Below are 19,745 nucleotides of genomic sequence, written 5' to 3'. Positions count from 1 at the left end.
AGTGGAGTTCATTACTGGGCACAATTTCAATATAATTGGCAAAATCGCAAGGCCTTTAGGTTTTTTGGGCCATCATCTTTAACGCCCTCAGCAGGATCATTACATCCACAAGTTTTAATCAATTTTATTTATTGACATAAATTAGTACAGTCCTACAAACACTAAAGATGGCATAACCACATTGGAGAATGAAATAACAGTGTTAAGAACAATGTGTCTGAAGTGGCATTGTGTGTCCAGCATAGTATTGTAAAATCACCATCTAGTCTTCACCGTTGAGTCCTGGTTCTGGTTGGTCAGACAAACATTCGTAATTTTAGACCTTGTTGATTAGCAGGGTTGGAAAATGTGGACTGTGGAGTTTTGAAATGTTTCACCAAATCTCTGACTACTTTCAGCACCATTTCAATATCCTGCAAAATCTCCACTTTTGCTTAGCAAAAGCAACACAGAGGGGGTCCATTAATCATTTTGTAGCAGCAAACAACACTGCAAAATGTGTTCAGGTGAAAAGGCTGACACACCACGCAATTATGTATTGCTACAGAAGGTGAATGCCGTTCTAATTCACATTCCCACCAGCTGTTAATTCTTTACCTGCAACTATTGGACAGCATTTTACATAGCAGACAATGTCCAAAGTCATGGGTTAATTATTAGGCTGGATTGGTGCATGGTTGGAGAGTGGACAGTAGAGTAGTGGCGTGTAGGGAGTTGTTTGTAACTTTTATATAAGCGACTGAGAAAAGCGGGCATTTCCAAGTTATCCATGGTTGCAAACAACACTGAACTGTGCACAATGGTCAATGATGAAAACCTCTGTTTGATATTAAAAGGGAGCTGGACAAGTTGGATCAATGGACAGAAGAGATGGAAAATGGAGCTTAATAGAGAAAAATGTAAAGTTATGACTAAGCAGAAAAACAGTGTAGAACTACATATTTAACACTAATATATTTGAGGTAATGGAGTAGGAAACCAGTATAGGTTTTGTGGATTGTGATTACATTATAACAGTGGCTACATATCTGATTACTTAATCGGCTGTAATATTCTGAGGATGTGAAAGGCGCTATATAAATACAAGTTCATTTTTAAAATTTAGGCTGTTAAAATCCTCAATTCAGTATGCGCAGGCAGTAAAGATATCAAGTAAAATGTTTGGATAGTGCAGACTGTTTTATATATGCTTGGTGGGATTTCATCTGAAGTACTTTATTCAGTTTTGGTCTCCATATCGTGCAAAAGATATAGAGTTATTAGAGGAAATCCAGAGGGAGGATTGATTTCTGAACTTAGAGAGCCAGTCCTGTGAGGAAAATTGGCTATTTGATGTTTTTACTCTCCTGCAGAGAGGAGAATGTGTGAGGACTTGATAAAGTCCTTAAAATTTCCAAGGATACAAAGAAATTAGAACTGTAAAACTTCTGCTGTCAAGCACAGAAATTAGGGATTAGGGAACACAATTTAATGTTAAAGGTATCAAAAGAAGTTAGGCCACGTTACTTTTAGTAGGAGAGTGGTAGAAATTTAGGCAGGCTTACTAGCAGAGCTGAACAGTAAACCATGTCGGGCTTAAAGAATAATTGGATGAATTCCTGTTGACATTGATGATGGATTTTCCTGTCCCTTCCACTGTGTATTCATCAAGGAGACCAGTTGTTCACCACCTGGTTCGATGTTAAACCAAACCTTGATTTGCAAATGTGAATTCTAGTTAGCAATCAGGATGCAGGATAATTAGTTATAGAATCACAGTAACTAAGTCTGACTGGAGGTTTGGAAGGGGAGGCTAGATCAGCAGACAATGATCTCTTGCTCAAACCATTTCTATATTAGTGTGTTGCTAAGATATATACAGCAAAGTTGCTTGCTGCTTGTGAAGTACTGAAGGAAATTACTGTTAGTCTGATGATTAGAATGAAAATGTGCTGACCGTTACAAGAAGGAGCAGCAGCACAACTGGATTCTCATTTATTCAAAGATACACAAAGGACCGGTATTTAAAATCAAGCTTCACTATTTTACCATGTATCCTGAACTATCTCGCAGAACAAAATAACATTAAGAGAAAAGCACAAAAAGAAAGGGTATGCTTATTGGGAGTGTTCATTCGCTGTCTGCTTCCAACAGACTCCCAGAGATGGTAGTTGATTCTGCACCAAGTGACTCATTGAAAAGCAAACCAGATTGATGGCTGTTTGAGAAGGATGCTTGAAGGTTATTGAAACTTTAACAGCATTTTTTGAGGAGGAAACTAAGGAAATTCCCAACCCGTGTTTCTTCAGAGTTGCTGCTGTTCCATCCCCAAGTCGTAACCAGGGATCACGCCAGGGGAGTGGGAGCATCTCCAAGGAAATTCCCAGCCATAGTGTTCCATTAAGTAGGGATCAACTTTTGGTGGTAGCTCATGAGAGTGTAATCATAGATGGTCTCTGCAAGGAGAAGATTTGATTGACCAATTGGCCTTTTCCTTGTTCCAGAACTTCTAAGGTTCTTAACTCTATAAAAAGTAGCTTTTTAAATGTTCCTAAAATAGCTCCACAATCTGAAGGAGAGTCATACGGACTCGAAACGTTAACCCCGTTTCTCTCTCTCTACAGATGCTGCCAGACCTGCTGAGTGTTACTAGCACTTTTTGTTTTTATTTCAGATTTACAGCATCTGCAGCATTTTGCTTTCAGCTCCAACAATCTGTTTGTCAATTCTCAAAATTTCGGTTTTTGGTTTATGCGGAGGATATTGTATGTATTAAGACCCGGAGCATCAAAACCAGTAGATAGGCCTTTCCTATTGAACTGAAAGAAATTAAACAGTTGTCCATCTTGAGCTTCAAGTGACACTGAAGCTGTGCTGAATTTCAAGACACATGGGTATTCTTTTTCAAATACAATTTGAAACACCCTCTCTTCTAAATAACATAGCTTGATAGTCCTGTATCTCTCGGGTATCAACTTTTCAATATGAGGGCCAAATTGCTGCATCACTAATACTCCATTCTTGTCCTTCTTTATCTCGTAAAAGGTCAAGTTTGCAAACGTGTAGTAACCGACATAAGGCTTAGAGCGGGGAGGTGGAGAAAGAACCCTGTTGCTTTGTCGAAATGCAGACTCCATTGCAGGTATTAGATAATTATAAACACCTGTAGTCAAGTCCTTCTCTTGGGGTCGGGCACCTGACATCAAAATAATGAATCCCAGTTTAAGTTTAGGGACCAAGGAGAACGTAGCTGAGTAACCATCCAAGTCACCTTCTTTTTTAATGATGTCATATCCAAACAGTTCATCAATTTCCCATGGCGTTCCTGTTTTGCTAGCAAAGTAATCCTCGGAGCACCTGAATACTGGAGTGAGCATCATTTTAATGGTGTCAGGCTGCAGAAGATGTCTGTGAACAGCTCCCAAAAGCACCATAGCCAATTTAGCCAGGTCCGCAGTGGTTGAATACATTTGGCCAGAGGGTCGGTACCAACCAAGGTCATATAGCTGCGCTGGTTGACCATTGCTGTAAACACCGACAGCTAGCTGGGAACGGACTGAGTGTGTAAACTCAAATCCAGTGTGCTCCATTCCTATTTTCGTTAAAATATTCTCAGTAATCCAGTGCTGATACTCTGACCCAGCAACTTTTTTGGCTAGAACGTGAGCCAGGAGGGAAAATGCCAAATTACTGTAATGGCATCTAAGAAAGACAGAATAGTAATTGTCATTCAGTTATTACAACACTTCTTGTGATTGATTTTACATATTTGTTTCTTTACATAAACACATCAAATAAAATCAAAGTAATGCAGCATCTGCTTACTAACAATATAACATATGTCTACATGCCTTTTCTGTTGTGATTTTCATGTGCCTTTTTTTGATATTCTGAAATCCTAAATCTACATTTAAAATGGGAGTTGTTTATTTATACATTTGTTACTGATTATATAATATGATCACCAGGTCTCCCCAATTTTCTTAAATTGTTCCTGAAAGCCAAACAATTTTTATTCCTCAGTAACAAATTCATGGGTTATGGCAGAAACAGGCCCTACCCCATCATGTCCATGCTGGCCATCAAGCCCCTAACTATTCTAATCCCATTTTCTAGCACTTGGCCCATTGCCATGTATGCTATGGCGTTTCAAGTGCTCATCTAAATACTTCTTAAATGTTGTGATCCACTGCTCAAAGTACCACAGAATGCAGCTTGTAACCACCAACTGGCTCATGGCAGGACCCATCAGAAACACCAAAATCAACTAATTTAAATATTGCTGGGCAGAACAGAGAGGTAACCACCATCAGCCACGACACCAAGAACAGGAGCGGGGGCAGAGACTCTAAAGGGATTAGTGGCAGTAGAAGCAGCACCACCAGGATCAGAACCTAGGGCAGCTAGGTTTACAGAGGGTGATATGAGGATACATCACTCCTTGTCCTCAAGGTGATGATGGCAGATTCTTCATAGGCAAAGATCTTGTAGTTTGCAGAGAAGAGGCAATGCAGCTGATTGTAAGCTGTTTCTCTGAGGCAGCAAATGCCTTTGGTCTACAATTAGCCTAAAGAAAGCAGGAGAGCTGTACCAGCTGTGGCCCCCAAGAAATTACAATCCACTGCAAATCAGCATTGACACCAGCAACCTCAATGTAGCAGAACAGTTTACCTATCTAGGTGGCATTATCGCAAATGATACCGCTGTCAACAGGGATAATCAACCGTCCAAAGCCAACATCTCCTTTGGCTGCCTCTTGAAGCAAGTCTGGTGAAATCATTCACTATATGTCTCTATCAAAATTCAAGTATACAGAGCAGTTGTCACCGCCACTCTCTTGTATGGGTCAGAATTGTAGGTACAGAAAACAAATGCATCTTGCTGGAGTGCTTCCATTATGAATCAGACCATCAGAACTACATCACAAACAATGAAGTCCTCAACAGTCCCAATCTGCCCTGCCCTGAATGCATTTTCTTACAACACTAATTGTCCTCATGGGGTTCGCCCATTATCTTACAGGGCTGATTAACACACCATTCGTACTTCACCCAGGTGACCTGTGTAGGTAACTTCACTCACAGACATCCCTTTGTTCTTAGTTCCTTCCAAATCCTATCCTTCAATTTGAATGCTGGCTGCATGCACTGAATCGGATTTTGTCTCACCCACATTGTTTACACTCTTCTCTCAGGAGAAGATTGCTCATATTTCCAGAGTCAGACTGGGGCATGGGGCAGAGACAGGGAGGTGAGGGTTGGGGGCATCCAGGTCTCTCAAGAGCAAGAGGGCCAATAGCTCGTGTTGGGGGAGGGGGGTTGGAGGGGGGGGAGGTCACTCAACCCATACTCTGGCTGTTGGAGAAGTGTGGGGCCTTGTGTCCTACACCTTCTGCCTCATTTCTCTGCTCAATAGTGGAAGCACAGCCAAGCCTCTTGCAAGGAGACTCTTCTTGTTCATTTCGCTATGAAAAGCACTTTTTGACATCGTCCAGCACACTTTCTAAGCTATCGCCTTGTATTCGCATTCAAGATGCAAGGCAGCAAAGTGGAGAAAGAGGAGGGGAACAAGAAAGAAGAAGCAGTAGCACAGTGTTCAACTTCTGGATATATCACTACATCATCATCCAGTTCATCATTCACCTTCTCACTGTCATCACTAGCCCTGAGGAACCTACCCAGAGATGGAGACTCTTTAGATGGAGGTTTTGCTCTGATGGTGCACAGGGCATCGGACAGTCTGAGAAGGCAACAGTGGTAACGTAGTCCGATGGTACTGAGCCTGCAGATTATGTTTCGGGTGGGAGGGTCCTCTCATGAAAACAAGAATATTGGCAGTGCGTTACACATATGTAGAGTGACTGCACAGGCTCTTTCAGGATTCACAGCTGATAGCTGGGGTCATGATGGAATGTAAAGTCTATCAGCCAATCTCTGCGATCAGGGAAGAAAGAACACACACAGAAAAAAATCATCCATACAGAACAAGTGACAGCTCCAGGAACATCTTCATCTGCTGCCAACCACCTGCACCAGGTACTGCCCCCTCCCCACCGCCAGACCCCTACACGTCCCGCACAAAGACTGGTTTGTGCTCCAACACGGATGCAATGACAACTGGATGTTTGGTCTTGGGGAATTGTTTGGAGACAATAATAGTGAGTGGCTTCCAAGATGTCCCAAGTACGTTCACTCAGGCTGTATAAATCTCACTGGAGCCATAAGGTTAAGTCGTCTTTACACCTGCAGATAATGTCTGCTTATGAAGTGATCTTCCTTGTCCAAGTTATGGAACAATATGAATTGATACAGCCAGTTTTGTGCTCTCAACTGCCTTAGGCAAGACTCGTATTGCAGTGGGTTTGTGGCACTGTACATGTGAATGTAACCCAGCCAAAGTAAAGCTTGAAGAAAAAGGCAGAACTATGTGCAGAAATACCAAAGTGTTCTCAGCCGAAAAAGTGAAACTTTAAATGCAAAACCACAGCCTAGCTTTATGAAGCTTGACTAAACTGGTCTTACTTAGCAGTCATATACCCAGCGAAGTGACACTGATTATGAAGCTCACACATGCTCAGGCCCCCAAAATCACATTGTAAAATTGGACCTACTAAGTAAACTGATGCACAAAATTCTGTCACCGGTTCCCCCAAGTGCATGGGTTAATGTTGTGGCCGCGAGCTGCAAGTGTGATCTCACAACATTGCTCAGGTGTTGCTCTGTTACTGTAAGATGAGTCATTGCACATAATGCTGAATGGTGCACAGTAACTGGCAGTCGAGCGTAGAAAATTTCTTCAGACAAAGAGCACTAATAACACCGATTATTGTAATGTACCCTCTGCTTTGACTCAGATTGTCTCGGATGTGGGTTTGTTGCAATATCAATCCATAAGTGCACCAGGACTCCTGTCTGAGATGCAACTCCCACTGTAAAAACATAACACACGTTCCACCTCACACTCGCTGGATATTTGTCTGTCAGTATAATCACACTGGAGCCTTGCAGATTAGTTATAGTAGCAGTAAAATCCCAGTCAGATATATTTTGAAGCAATTTTTGTACGGTTGCCTGTGATGAAAACCAGATTAAAAGTGCCCTTACTTGTCATTGCAGCAAGATGAGAGATTCATCCGGCTGTTTTATTTAAGGTGGGTTGAAGCCAGAGCTGTTGTGCTACTCTCATTAACGGCTACATCAACTATTTACATAGATTCAAGAAATATTGGAATACTTAACCAGATAAGGATGGTTCATTAGGTGTAATTTTATTTTTAAAAATCTAGGAACACCCATAAATTCTAATTGGTCATCAATTCTTTGCAAAGTTGAAAATTTCAGACTACTTTTTTTTGTCAGTGCTGGAGGATGGCATAAAAGTGGAACTCAAACCTTGTGCCAGGATCCGCAACAAGTAAATCGTCCTGCAGAAGATTCAGTGCCATTTCGGTATCCCCATCCCAGAGCAGACTTGTTGACCTGAGTCGCCTGGGTAGCCCTGAAAATTATTTCATATGGGATTTAAATATCTCTGTATCCAAAGCCAACAAGTTCTTAGGAGTAATCACAAATGGAACGCCATCAAAAATCTTTAGGTACATTAATCCTGATCACGAAACTGGAGGATTTAAAAAGGTGACAAGTAAAGAAACCAATTTTATTTAAGAACAAACTTGATATTTTTCATTCATTCTTGGGATGTGGGCGTGGCTGGCATTTATCGCCCATACCTAATTGCCCTTGAAAAGATGGTGGTGAGCTGCCTTCTTGAACCGCTGCAGTTGGATGATATAGGTACACCCAGTATTTTTTTCTGTATCAGCATGATGCAGCTGAATGGCCATTTCGGAGGGCAATTAAGAGTCAACCATATTTCTTTACATAATTAAGTATTACGGGGCCAAATTTATTTGGCTGTTTCACAGTCTTCCACTGGATGCATCAGATGCCTTGGAACAGTAGGTAGGGTCATAGACCTTTACTGAAGTCTGTTTTTCATGTGCCAGTTTTTTGGTGTTGTGCCAGCTCTTTTGAAACTATTTACGAGCTTAATCGACGTTTATGTCTTGGCATGTTTGCAGAGGATGGTTCAATAATTTTTTGTTTTGCGGTACTGTCTAAATTCTTTAAGGTATGTAGTTCACCAAGAGAGAGCACGCGGCAAAGTTGGGCCCATAGGTTAGCATACTTCACAGGATGGGACTCTCTGAAATTCATGCCAAATTTCCAATATATTCTCTGACTCGTAAAACTCTTTACAGGTGTAAATATATGACATCTGCTTATAAGTAGCTAAGGTGTGCACTGGGCTTGTTTTTTGACGTACTCCATGTTAACTCTATTTCTTGATTTAACACTTACGTTTGAAGATTAACTAGGCAATATTTACTGTATCAGTTAAAGCAGCATTTTGTTCAAGGGTATATTTTGTGAAATGCTTTCCTTACCCGACAGCTGGCTGGCCATCCGTTTCAATGTCACAGATGATACTCTTGTAGCGGCTTCCCCTCTCTCACGAAATACCAGGCCTTTTGCCTCATGTATATGTTCTCGTTCTTTTGTGTTTCCCAGTGGGTTTTTAACTGTAAAGTTTTTGACGTATTTTGTCAGTGGGTCATCCAGAGATGTAATTTTTCCTTCCTGCCAGAGTTTGTACAGCATTATCGCAGGGAATATCTTGGAAATGCTCGCAATCCTGAAATAAGAGAATTTTATTTACTGAGATTTTCATTGAATTTGATATCACAGTGCTTTACACATTTACTAGTATTAAGGAGGAATCTAATGAGTACATCTTTTAACAATGAAAGTAGTTGAATTAACCGTTGCTGCTCCACATTTTTCTTTGAATGAGGAGGAAAAAGGTTTGCTTCTAATTTGGACATGAGCTAAGCAAACATCTCTAATAATATATTGGCTATGGTATCTGCATCTATGAGCACAAGAACTACTGCATCTGGATATCCAGATGTGCCGTCCATCATGGTTAACATGTACCATTCTCAGTGACCTCTGACTGTTCAAGGAACCCACAGTATTTAGATTACCACTCTTTTCCACACTGTATTGACACCACAGCCTATGCCTGGCCCTCGGTCTCTCTTTTATAACCAAATTAGCCACAACATGCCCATTGTTCATATGATTTCTCAGCAGAAATGGTACAGGTCTAGCTGCTCCTACTTTCATTCCCAATCACAAGTGGTATCCTGATTAGTCCTTCACCAACTAACCCAGTGAAACCATGAGCCTAGGATGGCTTACTCTCCAGTTGTCTTGGCTCACTTGTGCTTTTACCAGTAGAAGGGTGTACACACTATCACATGTACCTTTGGTGGATCATTTATTAACACCAATCTTAGGATTGTTATCATATACCTTTGCATGTTCCACAGTTTCATGTCTCCTCAGTTGGACTTGGCCTACGAAAGTGACATCTGGCCCAATGCCTAGACCAGCAGTTGCTTATTTTTTATTCATACTGCGCCATTCTGCACTATAGTGGAGTACACCAGGTCTCACCCTCTGGGGGGTTAATCTGATGTCCTTCCTGGAACTTGGAGTTGTGGACACATATTCAATGTCTCTGATGCAGTTGCTGAGACCCCAACAGTTGTAATGTGGGAGAGTGAACTGTTCATTCACCTAACTGCTTCAGAATCTTATGCTCCTGGTCAAGCAACCATCTCCAGGTCTTGTAGTGTCATAGGGCTTACAACACAAAAAGAGGCCCTTCAGCCCATTGTATCTGCGCCAGTCATCAAGCGCCTATCTACTCTAATCCCATTTTCCAGCACTTGACCCATAGCCTTGTATGCTATGGCATTTTAAATGTTCATCTAAATGCTTCTTAAATGTTGTGAGGGTTCCTGCTTCTACCACCCTTTCAGGCAGTGAGTTCCTGATATCCCCCCACTCTGGGTGAAAACATTTTTCCTCAAATCCCCTCTAAACCGCCTGCCCCTTACCTTGTTATTGACCCCTCCACTAAAGGGAAAAGTTTCTTCCTACCTATGCCCCTCATAATTTTGTATACCACAATTAGGTTCCCCCTCAGCCTTCGCTGCTCCAAGGATAACAACCCCAACCTATCCAATCTCTGTTCATTTGAATCATTTCCAGAATTCAAACCCGTAAAAATACTTGACAGAGGCTGTTATGATCAGTTACAAATTCTCATTCCAGTCACATTTTCAAATATCTTCCAGCCTAAAAAGTCCCTTGCACTAAAGATGCTGCTGATTTTGTTTTAAAAAATTGTTCTATTGAAATGAAATCCATTTACAGTTCAGGACAGTCTGATATCAAAGGATACCACTTTCTGCAAGCACTCCACAGAGAATATAAAAACTTGCTTCTCAGTAATAGTCAACTTCTACCATTGGCTTGCTCCATCAGATATTCTGTCAAACACTTTTGAGTATTACATTTGAAGGAGAAAAGGAAAGAACTTGCATTTATACAGCACCTTTCGTGGCCTTTAGGATGTCCTAAAGTGTCTTATAGTCGAATAATTATTCTTGAAGTGTAGTGACTGCTGTAATGGAAGGAAGTGCGGCAGCCAGTTTGCACATGGCAGTTTCCATAAACAGCAATGACATGATAATCTGTTCTGGTCAGTTGTGGAGTAAATGTTGGCCAGGAGAACTCCCCTACTCTCCTTCAAATAATGCCATGGGGTCATTTACCTCCGTCTGAGAGGGCTTCAGCTTAATGTCTAATACAAAACATAGCACTTCAGTACTGAAATCTCGTCGATTATGCACTCAGGTTTCTGGTGTGAGGCTTAATTTCCCATCTGTCCTCTCAGATAGACGTAAAAAATCTCATGGCACTATTCAAAGGTGACCAGGGGAGTTCTCCTGGTGTCTTGACCAGCACTAACTACACTTCAAAAGATTTTGGGACATTCTGAGGTGGTGAAAGATGTGAGTGAATATTACATAAGTGATTGGAAAATATAAATAAATAGAAATGTTTGCTTTTGTAAAGTCACAGCATTTCAAAGTAATTGGCTGCATATGAAATGCTTCAAGATAACTTTGATAAATGTGTGTTTTACAGATGCAAGTCCTTAAATCAATGCAAAATTCAGCAGTTACACCATGGCTTCAGTTAGCCCTTTTGTCTGCAGCTGTGACATCCAAGTATCATCCTAGAGTAACTCATCAGAATTATCATTGTGATTGCTGCAAACATTTTCAGATTTTTCACCTTCATTTACCAGTAGTAAATGCTCATGCAGGAAACAGAAGACTACTGTACTTAGTGTAATAAATATTATTCAGTAACATTGTGAATGCAATTAGAGCACCTCGGGGAATAATATTGCTCATCACTGCATGAGTCAGAGTGCGTAATAGTCTGAAAAAGCACCTTATGATGAAAACAGGTCCTGGTCATAGAGGGAGCAGGAAAGAAAGGAGGATAATGAAAAGAAGGAAAAAGAAAAACTTTGCCACATCACAGAGTCATTATGGCACAGAAGGAGGCCATTCAGCCCATCAAGTTTATGTCAACTCTCTGTACAGTAATCCAGTCTGTCCCATTCCCTTGCTCTATCCCCATATCCCTACAATTTTATTTCCCTCAAGTGCCCATCCAATTTCATTTTGAAATCATTGATTATTTCTGCTTCCACCACCTTCAGAGGCAACAAGTTCCAGGTCAATACCACTTGCTGTGAAAAATCGTTTTTCTGCAAATCCGCTCAAATCTCTTGCCCAAAATCTTAAAGCTGTGTCCCTTTGTCTTTGTACCATCAACTAATGGGAACAGCTTTTCTTTATCCACCTTATCTAAACCTGTCATAGTTTTGTACACCTCCGTCAAATCACTCCTCAATCTCCTTTGTTCCAAAGAGAACATTTCTTTATAAATTATGCACAGTGGAAATCGTACAGTAAATATAGATAAGTACTGCCGAAAGAGAATGAAGTGGGGGGTGGGGTTGGGGGGGAACTGCAAGGCAAAGTGGATCAAAATGGAAGGAGATACTGTACAGTAATCCAGTCTGTCCCATTCCCTTGCTCTATCCCCATATCCCTACAATTTTATTTCCCTCAAGTGCCCATCCAATTTCATTTTGAAATCATTGATTATTTCTGCTTCCACCACCTTCAGAGGCAACAAGTTCCAGGTCAATACCACTTGCCAGGTCAATACCCTGTGGTTCCCCAGGGAATTTTGTTGCGATTTCCTCTTTGGTATACCAAAATGACCAGGATGTGATGTGTCAATTCAAGTGAGCTAAACTCACAGATAATGCCAGGCTAGGGTGCAGTTTCAGCTCAGGAGCTCAACAGAGTACAAGCTTCAAATGATCAATGGCAAATGAAGTTCAATACATTTAGACAGAGAAACAGAAAGAATGTGGACCACTTGGGTAGAAACAAACCAGCAGAATCAAAGCTGAAACAAGTACTGTATATCAGATAATTAAAACAGAGACAGTAAATCCAGACAATAGGACATAAATAAGGATATAGGATAAGAGAGCACAGGTTCAGAATTCTGAAGGGCAAGTTTTGGATTAATGTCTGGAAGCATGACTTTTACAAAGGAAGTAATCAACATCTGCACAGCATTGTCAAGAAGGATGGTTTAAACTTTGTCACTCTCATTTAAGATGTAGCTTGTACTGTAATATGATAACTGTAAAATCAATGGGCTGAAGGGCCTCCATCTAAATCTTCCTACGAAATAAAATCTTTTGTAAATAAACGTCACATGGCGTAGCCACAGGAAAAAGTGCCTTACATAAGCAATATGGAATTATTCACTGAATCATTTAATCTGGAAAGTAGGACTGGTCTAAGGCGTCCAATAAGATTTGTAAAGTTACCTGTAAATAGTATATTCATTTGGCGGGGGTGAAAACTCGTCAGATGCATTTCTTTTCCCAAAATTTCCAGTCCACAGCACAGTATCATTATATATTACAATGGCTGAAATGGATGGCAGACTCATTGTGTGTATTTGATGGCGTAACAGAAAGTCAACCTGTAAAAGACAATTAGTTGTCTAACTATTATTTCTGAATACTCAAAGACAAAAAGAGTATTTAGGATGGCGGGGTTTCCCTTCCTGTCATCGGAGAAGTCAGCAGTGAGCACATTCCTGCCAATACTGCCTGCCCCACGGCCATTTAACTCTCCAACAAGTGTTAACTGGCTGCAGGTGAGACTTCTACCCCTCATTCAGAGGAAGCCCCACCTCTGAGAGCTACCAGCCAATCTGTTTGGCTGGTAGATCCCTAGTCCCAGCAGCACCAGAATATGCAGTGGACAGGACTAGAGCTACAACCAGTCCCCAGAATCTAAATCCTAGGAGTCTGGGGTCAGGTAAGTGTGGGGTCTCAGGGCTGGGTGGAGAGGTGAGGCCCTGTGGGGTGGGAGGGGGTGTTAGTGGAGAGGCCAAGGTCGGGCGGGGGGAAGCACCTTCAGGGGCCATTGGGGCGCCCAACATTAAAAGGAGGCTGCGGATGGAGGCGATCCCCCACACACCCCTTCATGCCTGAGGACTGAGCAGGTTTAGTTTTCGAGTTTCCCCCCCTGCCTCTGAACTCCTCCCGAAAACCTAAAAATTTAGTTTGGGTGTGAAACAAATGGCCCGTAAGTGGTAAATAATTGGCCATTTAAGGGCCTAAATTGGGGCATAGATGAACAGGCTGGCCTAGCATAAAACTGCAGAGAGGTTGAGGCTTGTGGAAAGCTGGTGGGTTGGGCCATCCAAAAAGTTTTAAGGCCACCCTTTCCCTACCTACAAACCTATTGGCGGGGGTGCGGGGGGGGGGCAATGTAAGATTATACCCATAATTTTGGTGTGAACGTGTAATGAGAAATATGATAACTCCTGAGTGGATGGGGTAGATCTTGACTTTGTCCAAAAGTGTCATATGTGTTATAGTGAGTTGGCAGCCTGTTTTATGCTTCATCCATTTTTATTTCCATTGAAGTCAAAGCATAGTATAAGCAAGATGTCTGCTAAATGTTTACTGTTCATTATTTCAAAGACTTATATCATATTTCCCCTCAGTATTCTTTCCTCCTGGTTGCCTTTCACTGAATCCTTTCTAACCAGATTCTTTCATGATTTCCACTGACTAAATGCTTTCAAGCAATGATTTATGAATATTCCCCAATCCTTTTATTTATCAGCCTTTGCCAGTAGAGACTTTTTAACTCAATCGCGAAGTTCCATTAACCTAACTGAAATCAGAATCCTTTCACATTACACTTACATTTGCTTTTATCTGCATTATCCAGATTAATGTCAACCTGCCATATATCAACCCTAATACTTAATAAATCTTGTATTTTATTTGTAATTACTTCACATAGCTTCATGTCATTGGCAATATAACAGCAATATTACAGTTCTATACCATTCACAAATAGCCCCAATCTTGTGCTCCCAAAAACATCTGAGCCAAGGAAAAACACACTGTGCTGACTGTAGGCAATTCTGTGGGTCTGAGTCATATGAATAATTGGTACAAGTTCTTTGCAGCAGCAACGAACCTCATGAACACCTCAAATTTAAAGGGACATGCCTATGTAGAGACTGAATAGACAGCCAAATATTGTTCCAGTCTTTATAAAGTTTCAAAATAGATCTGAAAACTTTCTGACCCCTTACCAAAGGCTGTATGGCAAGGGATGGGGGCTAGATGACAACAAACTTCAGGCAAAAATGAAGGGAAAGTAAACCCAATATGTTGGCATGATATTAAGTCAATGGGAAGGTTTGGCAAGCAGCACATACTCAGCAATAACCTGCTCACTGTCGCTCATTTGGGTTCCAACATGGACATTCAGCTCCTGATCTCATTACAGCCTTGGTTAAAACAGCTGAACTCAGGAGATGAGGTGAGAGTGACTGCCCTTGACACCAAGGCAGTATTTGACTGAGTGTGGCATCAAGGAGCCCTAGCAAAACAGGAGTCAATGGGAATCAGGGGGAAAACTCTCCACTCATCAGAGTCATACCTAGCACAAAAAAAAATGGTTGTGACTGTTGGAGGTCAATCTCCTCAGTCCCAGTACATCACTGGAGGAGTTCCTCGGGGTAATGTCCTAGGCCCAACCAACTTCAGCTGGTTCAACAACGACCTTCCCTCCATCTTAAAGTCAGAAGTCACTGATGATTGCACAAAGTTCAGCACCATTTGCACTGATGATAATAAAGCAGTACGTGTCCATATGCAACAATATCTGGCTTGGGCTAATAAGTGGCAAGTAACATTCGTGCCACACAAGTGCCAGGCAATGACCATCTCCAACAATAGAGAATCTAATCATTGTCCCTTGACGGTCAATGGCATTAACATCGCTGAATCTCCCACCATCAACATCCTGGGGGTTACCATTGACCAGAAACTGAACTGAACCAACCATATAAATAGTATGGCTATGAGGGCAGGTCAGAATCTGGGAATTCTGTGGTGACTAACTCACCTCCTGAATCCCCAAAAGCTATCCACCACATGCAAGGCACAAGTCAGGAGTTTGACGGAATACTCTCTACTTGCCCGGATGAGTACAACTCCAAAAGCACTCAAGAAGCTTGATGCCATCCAAGACAAAGGAACCTGCTTGATTAGCCCCCCAGCCACCACCTTAAACATTCACCCCCTCCACCACCGACTTACAGTGGCAGCAGTGTTTACCATCTACAAGATGCACTGCAGCAGCTCACCAAGCATCCTTCAACAGCACCTTCCAAACCAGTGACCTCTACCACCTAGAAGGACAGGGCAGCTGATGCATGGGGAACACCACCTCCTGCAAGTTCCTGTCCAAGCCATATACCAAAACAAAAACAGATTTACCTGGAAAAACTCAGCAGGTCTGGCAGCATCGGCGGAGAAGAAAAGAGTTGACGTTTCAAGTCCTCATGACCCTTCAACAGAACAGAGCAGTTGTGTTGAAGGGTCATGAGGACTCGAAACGTCAACTCTTTTCTTCTCCGCCGATGCTGCCAGACCTGCTGAGTTTTTCCAGGTAACTCTGTTTTTGTTTTGGATTTCCAGCATCCGCAGTTTTTTTGTTTTTATCAAGCCATACACCATGTTGACTTGGAACTGGGTCAAAATCCTGAAATTCCCAACAGCACTCTGGGTGTACTGCTCTACATTGGACTACAGCTGTTCAAGAAGACAGTTCACCATCACCTTCACCACCACCTTCTCAAGGGCAATTAGGGATAGGTAATAAATGCTAGCCTGGCTAGTGACACCCACACCTCATGGCTTGAGCATGGGATATTAAAATTTGCAGAAGACAAAAATAGTATGGTTGATTTTTGGAAGACTGAAACAGGTTAGTTCACTGGGCATATAAATATTGGATTAAATTTGATGTGGAAAGATGTGAGTTAATATATTTTGGGAGGAATATTAAGAAGAAACGCACACTTAACAGTAAAATTTTGCAGGAGTAAAGGAGTAGATAGACCAAGGCATTTTATATATGATTCTGATTGTCCCTGTAGAAAATGCTGTTCACTGGACTAGTGGTCATGATACTGGACTAGCGATCCCATAGTAACAAGTCATGAAACTGTGTTCATACATTTTGTAATGTGTGGGTTGGCACCAGAATAAACATGATTATGAAAGCTGCTGGATTGTGAAAGCCCAAATGATTCATTTCCTTCAGGCTTAAGTTAAATCTTGATGCCCTCAAGGAACAAGGGATGGGCCAGAACTTCTGCCCTGCTGGTGCTGCCCATGTCCTAGGAGCAGATATATTTTGAAGAAAAAAAACCTACTCGCCCACCAGCTCCACCTGAAGAAAAAAGAATGTGCTGATTCACATCAGTAGCATTCATTGCAGTGCCCTAATTCTAACCTATGCCGCATCCAAGTAATTGACAGAAGGACAATTCTCAAGGCAACAATTTCTAATGTTTTTTTTTTACAATTCTGAGGTTTTTCTCTTGCCACATTGAAGAAATCTCCATCTAATTCAAACAATTTTTCATTGGAAAATGTCATTTTGGGTTCCATTATTGTACAAACATTTTCCACTATTTTTGCTTCTTTCCAACAATCCCTTCAACCTAAACAAAAACAGAATTACCTGGAAAAACTCAGCAGGTCTGGCAGCATCGGCGGAGAAGAAAAGAGTTGACGTTTCGAGTCCTCATGACCCTTCAACAGAACTAGGAATCCCTTCAACCTGCCTGGAAATGAGTACCTTCCCAAAGATGAGCAGTTAGTGTAAAATTCTAATTTGACAAGAACGTTACCCTGAATTCTAGATTTTCCAATTGCTTTTAATAACAGGCACATTAATATTTTAAAATAAAAGCAAAGAACTGCGGATGCTGGAAATCCAAAACTAAAACAAAAGTACCTGGAAAAACTCAGCAGGTCTGGCAGCATCTGCGGAGAGGAACACAGTTAACGTTTCAGGTCCGAATGCCCACAGTTCTGTCGAAGGGTCATTCGGACTCGAAACGTTAACATTAATATTTCAGTTACTAACCTTTTCAAGAGCTTCTTTTAGAATCGGCACAGGGTGCACCAATGTCACAGGCTTGGGATGCCTGGGGCATATCTGAACTGGTTTAGGCTCATTGGACAAGCTAAATTCATCTGAAATAAACAGAAACATAACCCAGCAAGGAAATTCATTTGAAGAATTCAAATTCATAGGAAATAACATGGTCAACTGAGCAGCAAACGTAATACTTGATTCAGTTTAGTAATGAGCTTCAGCATGGAGCAGTGGTGAAGGACAGCTCACAAGTGAAGAAGAGCAAATGGAGGTAGCAGCAGGAAAAATAGCCAGAGGTTACCTAGGCTTTCTATCTGAGACAACTGGGAGCAGGAAATTGGTAACTAATGATGCTCATCAGCCGTGGCCCCGTTGATGGAATTCTCACTTCTGGGTCAGAAAGTGATGGGGTCACAGTCGCACTCATGTGACTTGAGCACAAAAACCCAGGCTGACACTCCAGTGCAGTACTGAGGGAGCACTGCCCTGCACGATTGGATGAGATGTTAAACCAAGACCCGGTCAGCCCTCAGGTGAGTGTAGAAGATCCCACTCCGAAGAAGAGCAGTTCTCCCAAGTGTCCTGGTTAATATTTATCCCTCAATCAGCATCACTGAAACAGGTTAACTGGTTATTGCTCTCTGCAGGAGCTAGGTTGCCACATCTCCTACATTGCAACAGTGATTACACTTTGAAAGCAGTTCACATAGGCTGCAAAGACATCCTGAGGTTGTGAAAGGCACTACATAAATGCAAGTCTTTTTTCTTTGTAGCAGCACTAATGACAATAGCAACCCTCAGTTCCACGTAATGACAAACATTCTTGCACTTACCGCTGTCTTTCTTTGGAAGTTTGTACTGCCACACAAAACAGCAAGTCATGGTGATGGAGACAATTATAAAGAAAGCCATTCCAAGATGTGGCCATTTCAAATCCATAATGAGGCCTTTCTTCACACCTTGCCCAACAGCGCACTGCTGCAAATCAAGAACACATTATAAGCTGATGGCCTGTGTCCTCGATCACTGGCTACTACATTCCTACTATTTCTGAATCCTAAAGGAAACTGCTATAATCTGAAAGGGTACTTGCTTTGCAGAACTAGTTGCTACTGACAGGTTAAAAAGTTCACAGCAGTCTTTAGCCTCATTGCACAAACAGAACAAACTCTAGAGGCTGCCCAAGATTGCCCTGTGGCAGAAAAACAGAATCATGAGGGTCAACATGTTATATGCCCTTGACACACCATGGACCAGTGTATGACTACAAAAGGTCAAATCAGCCTGTCTTTAGTTTGGATGTGCATACACATATATTGCAGTATGCTAATTCTAATCTATGCCACATCAAAATAATTGACAGAATGATAATTCTCAAAGTACCAATTTTTAATGTTATTTTTGCAACATACATTGCATAGCTTCATATGATTCTTAGGCAAATGAAATGAAAGGAATGCTTCCCAAAAAATGAATGAATGAGAGACTGCAGCTCAGGCTTGTCTAATGATAACATTGATTCGTATATCTCTACCCCAGGGTGCTGTGGAAGCTCAATCACTGAGCATGTTCAGTGCAGTGCTCCCTCAGTGTCAATAGATTTCTAGATACTAATGACATCAAGGAAAATGGGGACAGTGGGGGAAAATGGCGTAGAGGTAGATGATTAGCCATGATCTTTTTGAATGGTGGGGCAGGCTTGACGGGCCAAATGGCCTACTCCTCCTATGTTCCTATATGTCAACCTGCAAACTTGGAAAAGTTGACAACCTAATAAACAATATACAGGTTTAAAACATTAGTGAATAAAGGGCAATCACTGAGGCCATCCATTCAAGGTGACTGAAAAAGTTAAAAACCCTTTTTATTATATTGGATTTCATGGTTTTCATTCATGCTTTCATATTCCAGAATTCAAATTTTTGTTTTTGTGAAAACTGAAATCCAATAACCTCATGCATGACTCACAAAAAGAAGTAGTTACAATGGGAGTGTAGTGGGACAGGTCATGATTCGAAGTATACAAAAGTGAAATTTTTGCAGGAGTGGATTTAGAAACAAGAAAATGAGCTCTTTAGGTACAGAATTTATTTCCTAGGGGTTCTGAAAGCATGTCCTACTTCCTGGAAGTGTTGGTTTTTGACACCCTTTTAACGTTTTTGCAGCATTTAGAAATGTAGTGTGAATCCAGGCCCATTGTATTGAATCACAAGCATTTTTTCCATTGTCAAAGGTTGCTTATTTTCAGTATTAAATAGCTGTT

General features: G+C 41.5%; 1 protein-coding gene and 1 long non-coding RNA gene across 2 annotated transcripts in view; one reads left to right on the top strand and one right to left on the bottom strand.

The window, feature by feature from the left end:
* Positions 1–19,745, top strand: part of LOC121288176 — a 31,766-nt gene that overhangs the window by 7,483 nt on the left and 4,538 nt on the right. The gene's annotated exons all lie outside the window — the stretch shown is intronic.
* LOC121288173 (putative beta-lactamase-like 1) lies at positions 159–18,430 on the bottom strand. The gene is made up of 6 exons (XM_041206581.1): positions 18,316–18,430; positions 17,471–17,580; positions 12,823–12,980; positions 8,426–8,673; positions 7,371–7,476; positions 159–3,681 (listed from the first exon to the last, which is right to left on the bottom strand). The coding sequence occupies exons 1-6, from the start codon at positions 18,419–18,421 to the stop codon at positions 2,709–2,711; spliced, it is 1,701 nt and encodes a 566-aa protein (XP_041062515.1). The 5' UTR covers positions 18,422–18,430; the 3' UTR covers positions 159–2,708.

This window comes from Carcharodon carcharias, chromosome 15 (genome assembly GCF_017639515.1).
Source record: "Carcharodon carcharias isolate sCarCar2 chromosome 15, sCarCar2.pri, whole genome shotgun sequence".
In the NCBI taxonomy this organism is placed as follows: Eukaryota; Metazoa; Chordata; class Chondrichthyes; order Lamniformes; family Lamnidae; genus Carcharodon; species Carcharodon carcharias.
Note: the sequence above shows the minus strand (reverse complement) of the source record. Positions and strands in the feature narration are given on the sequence as shown.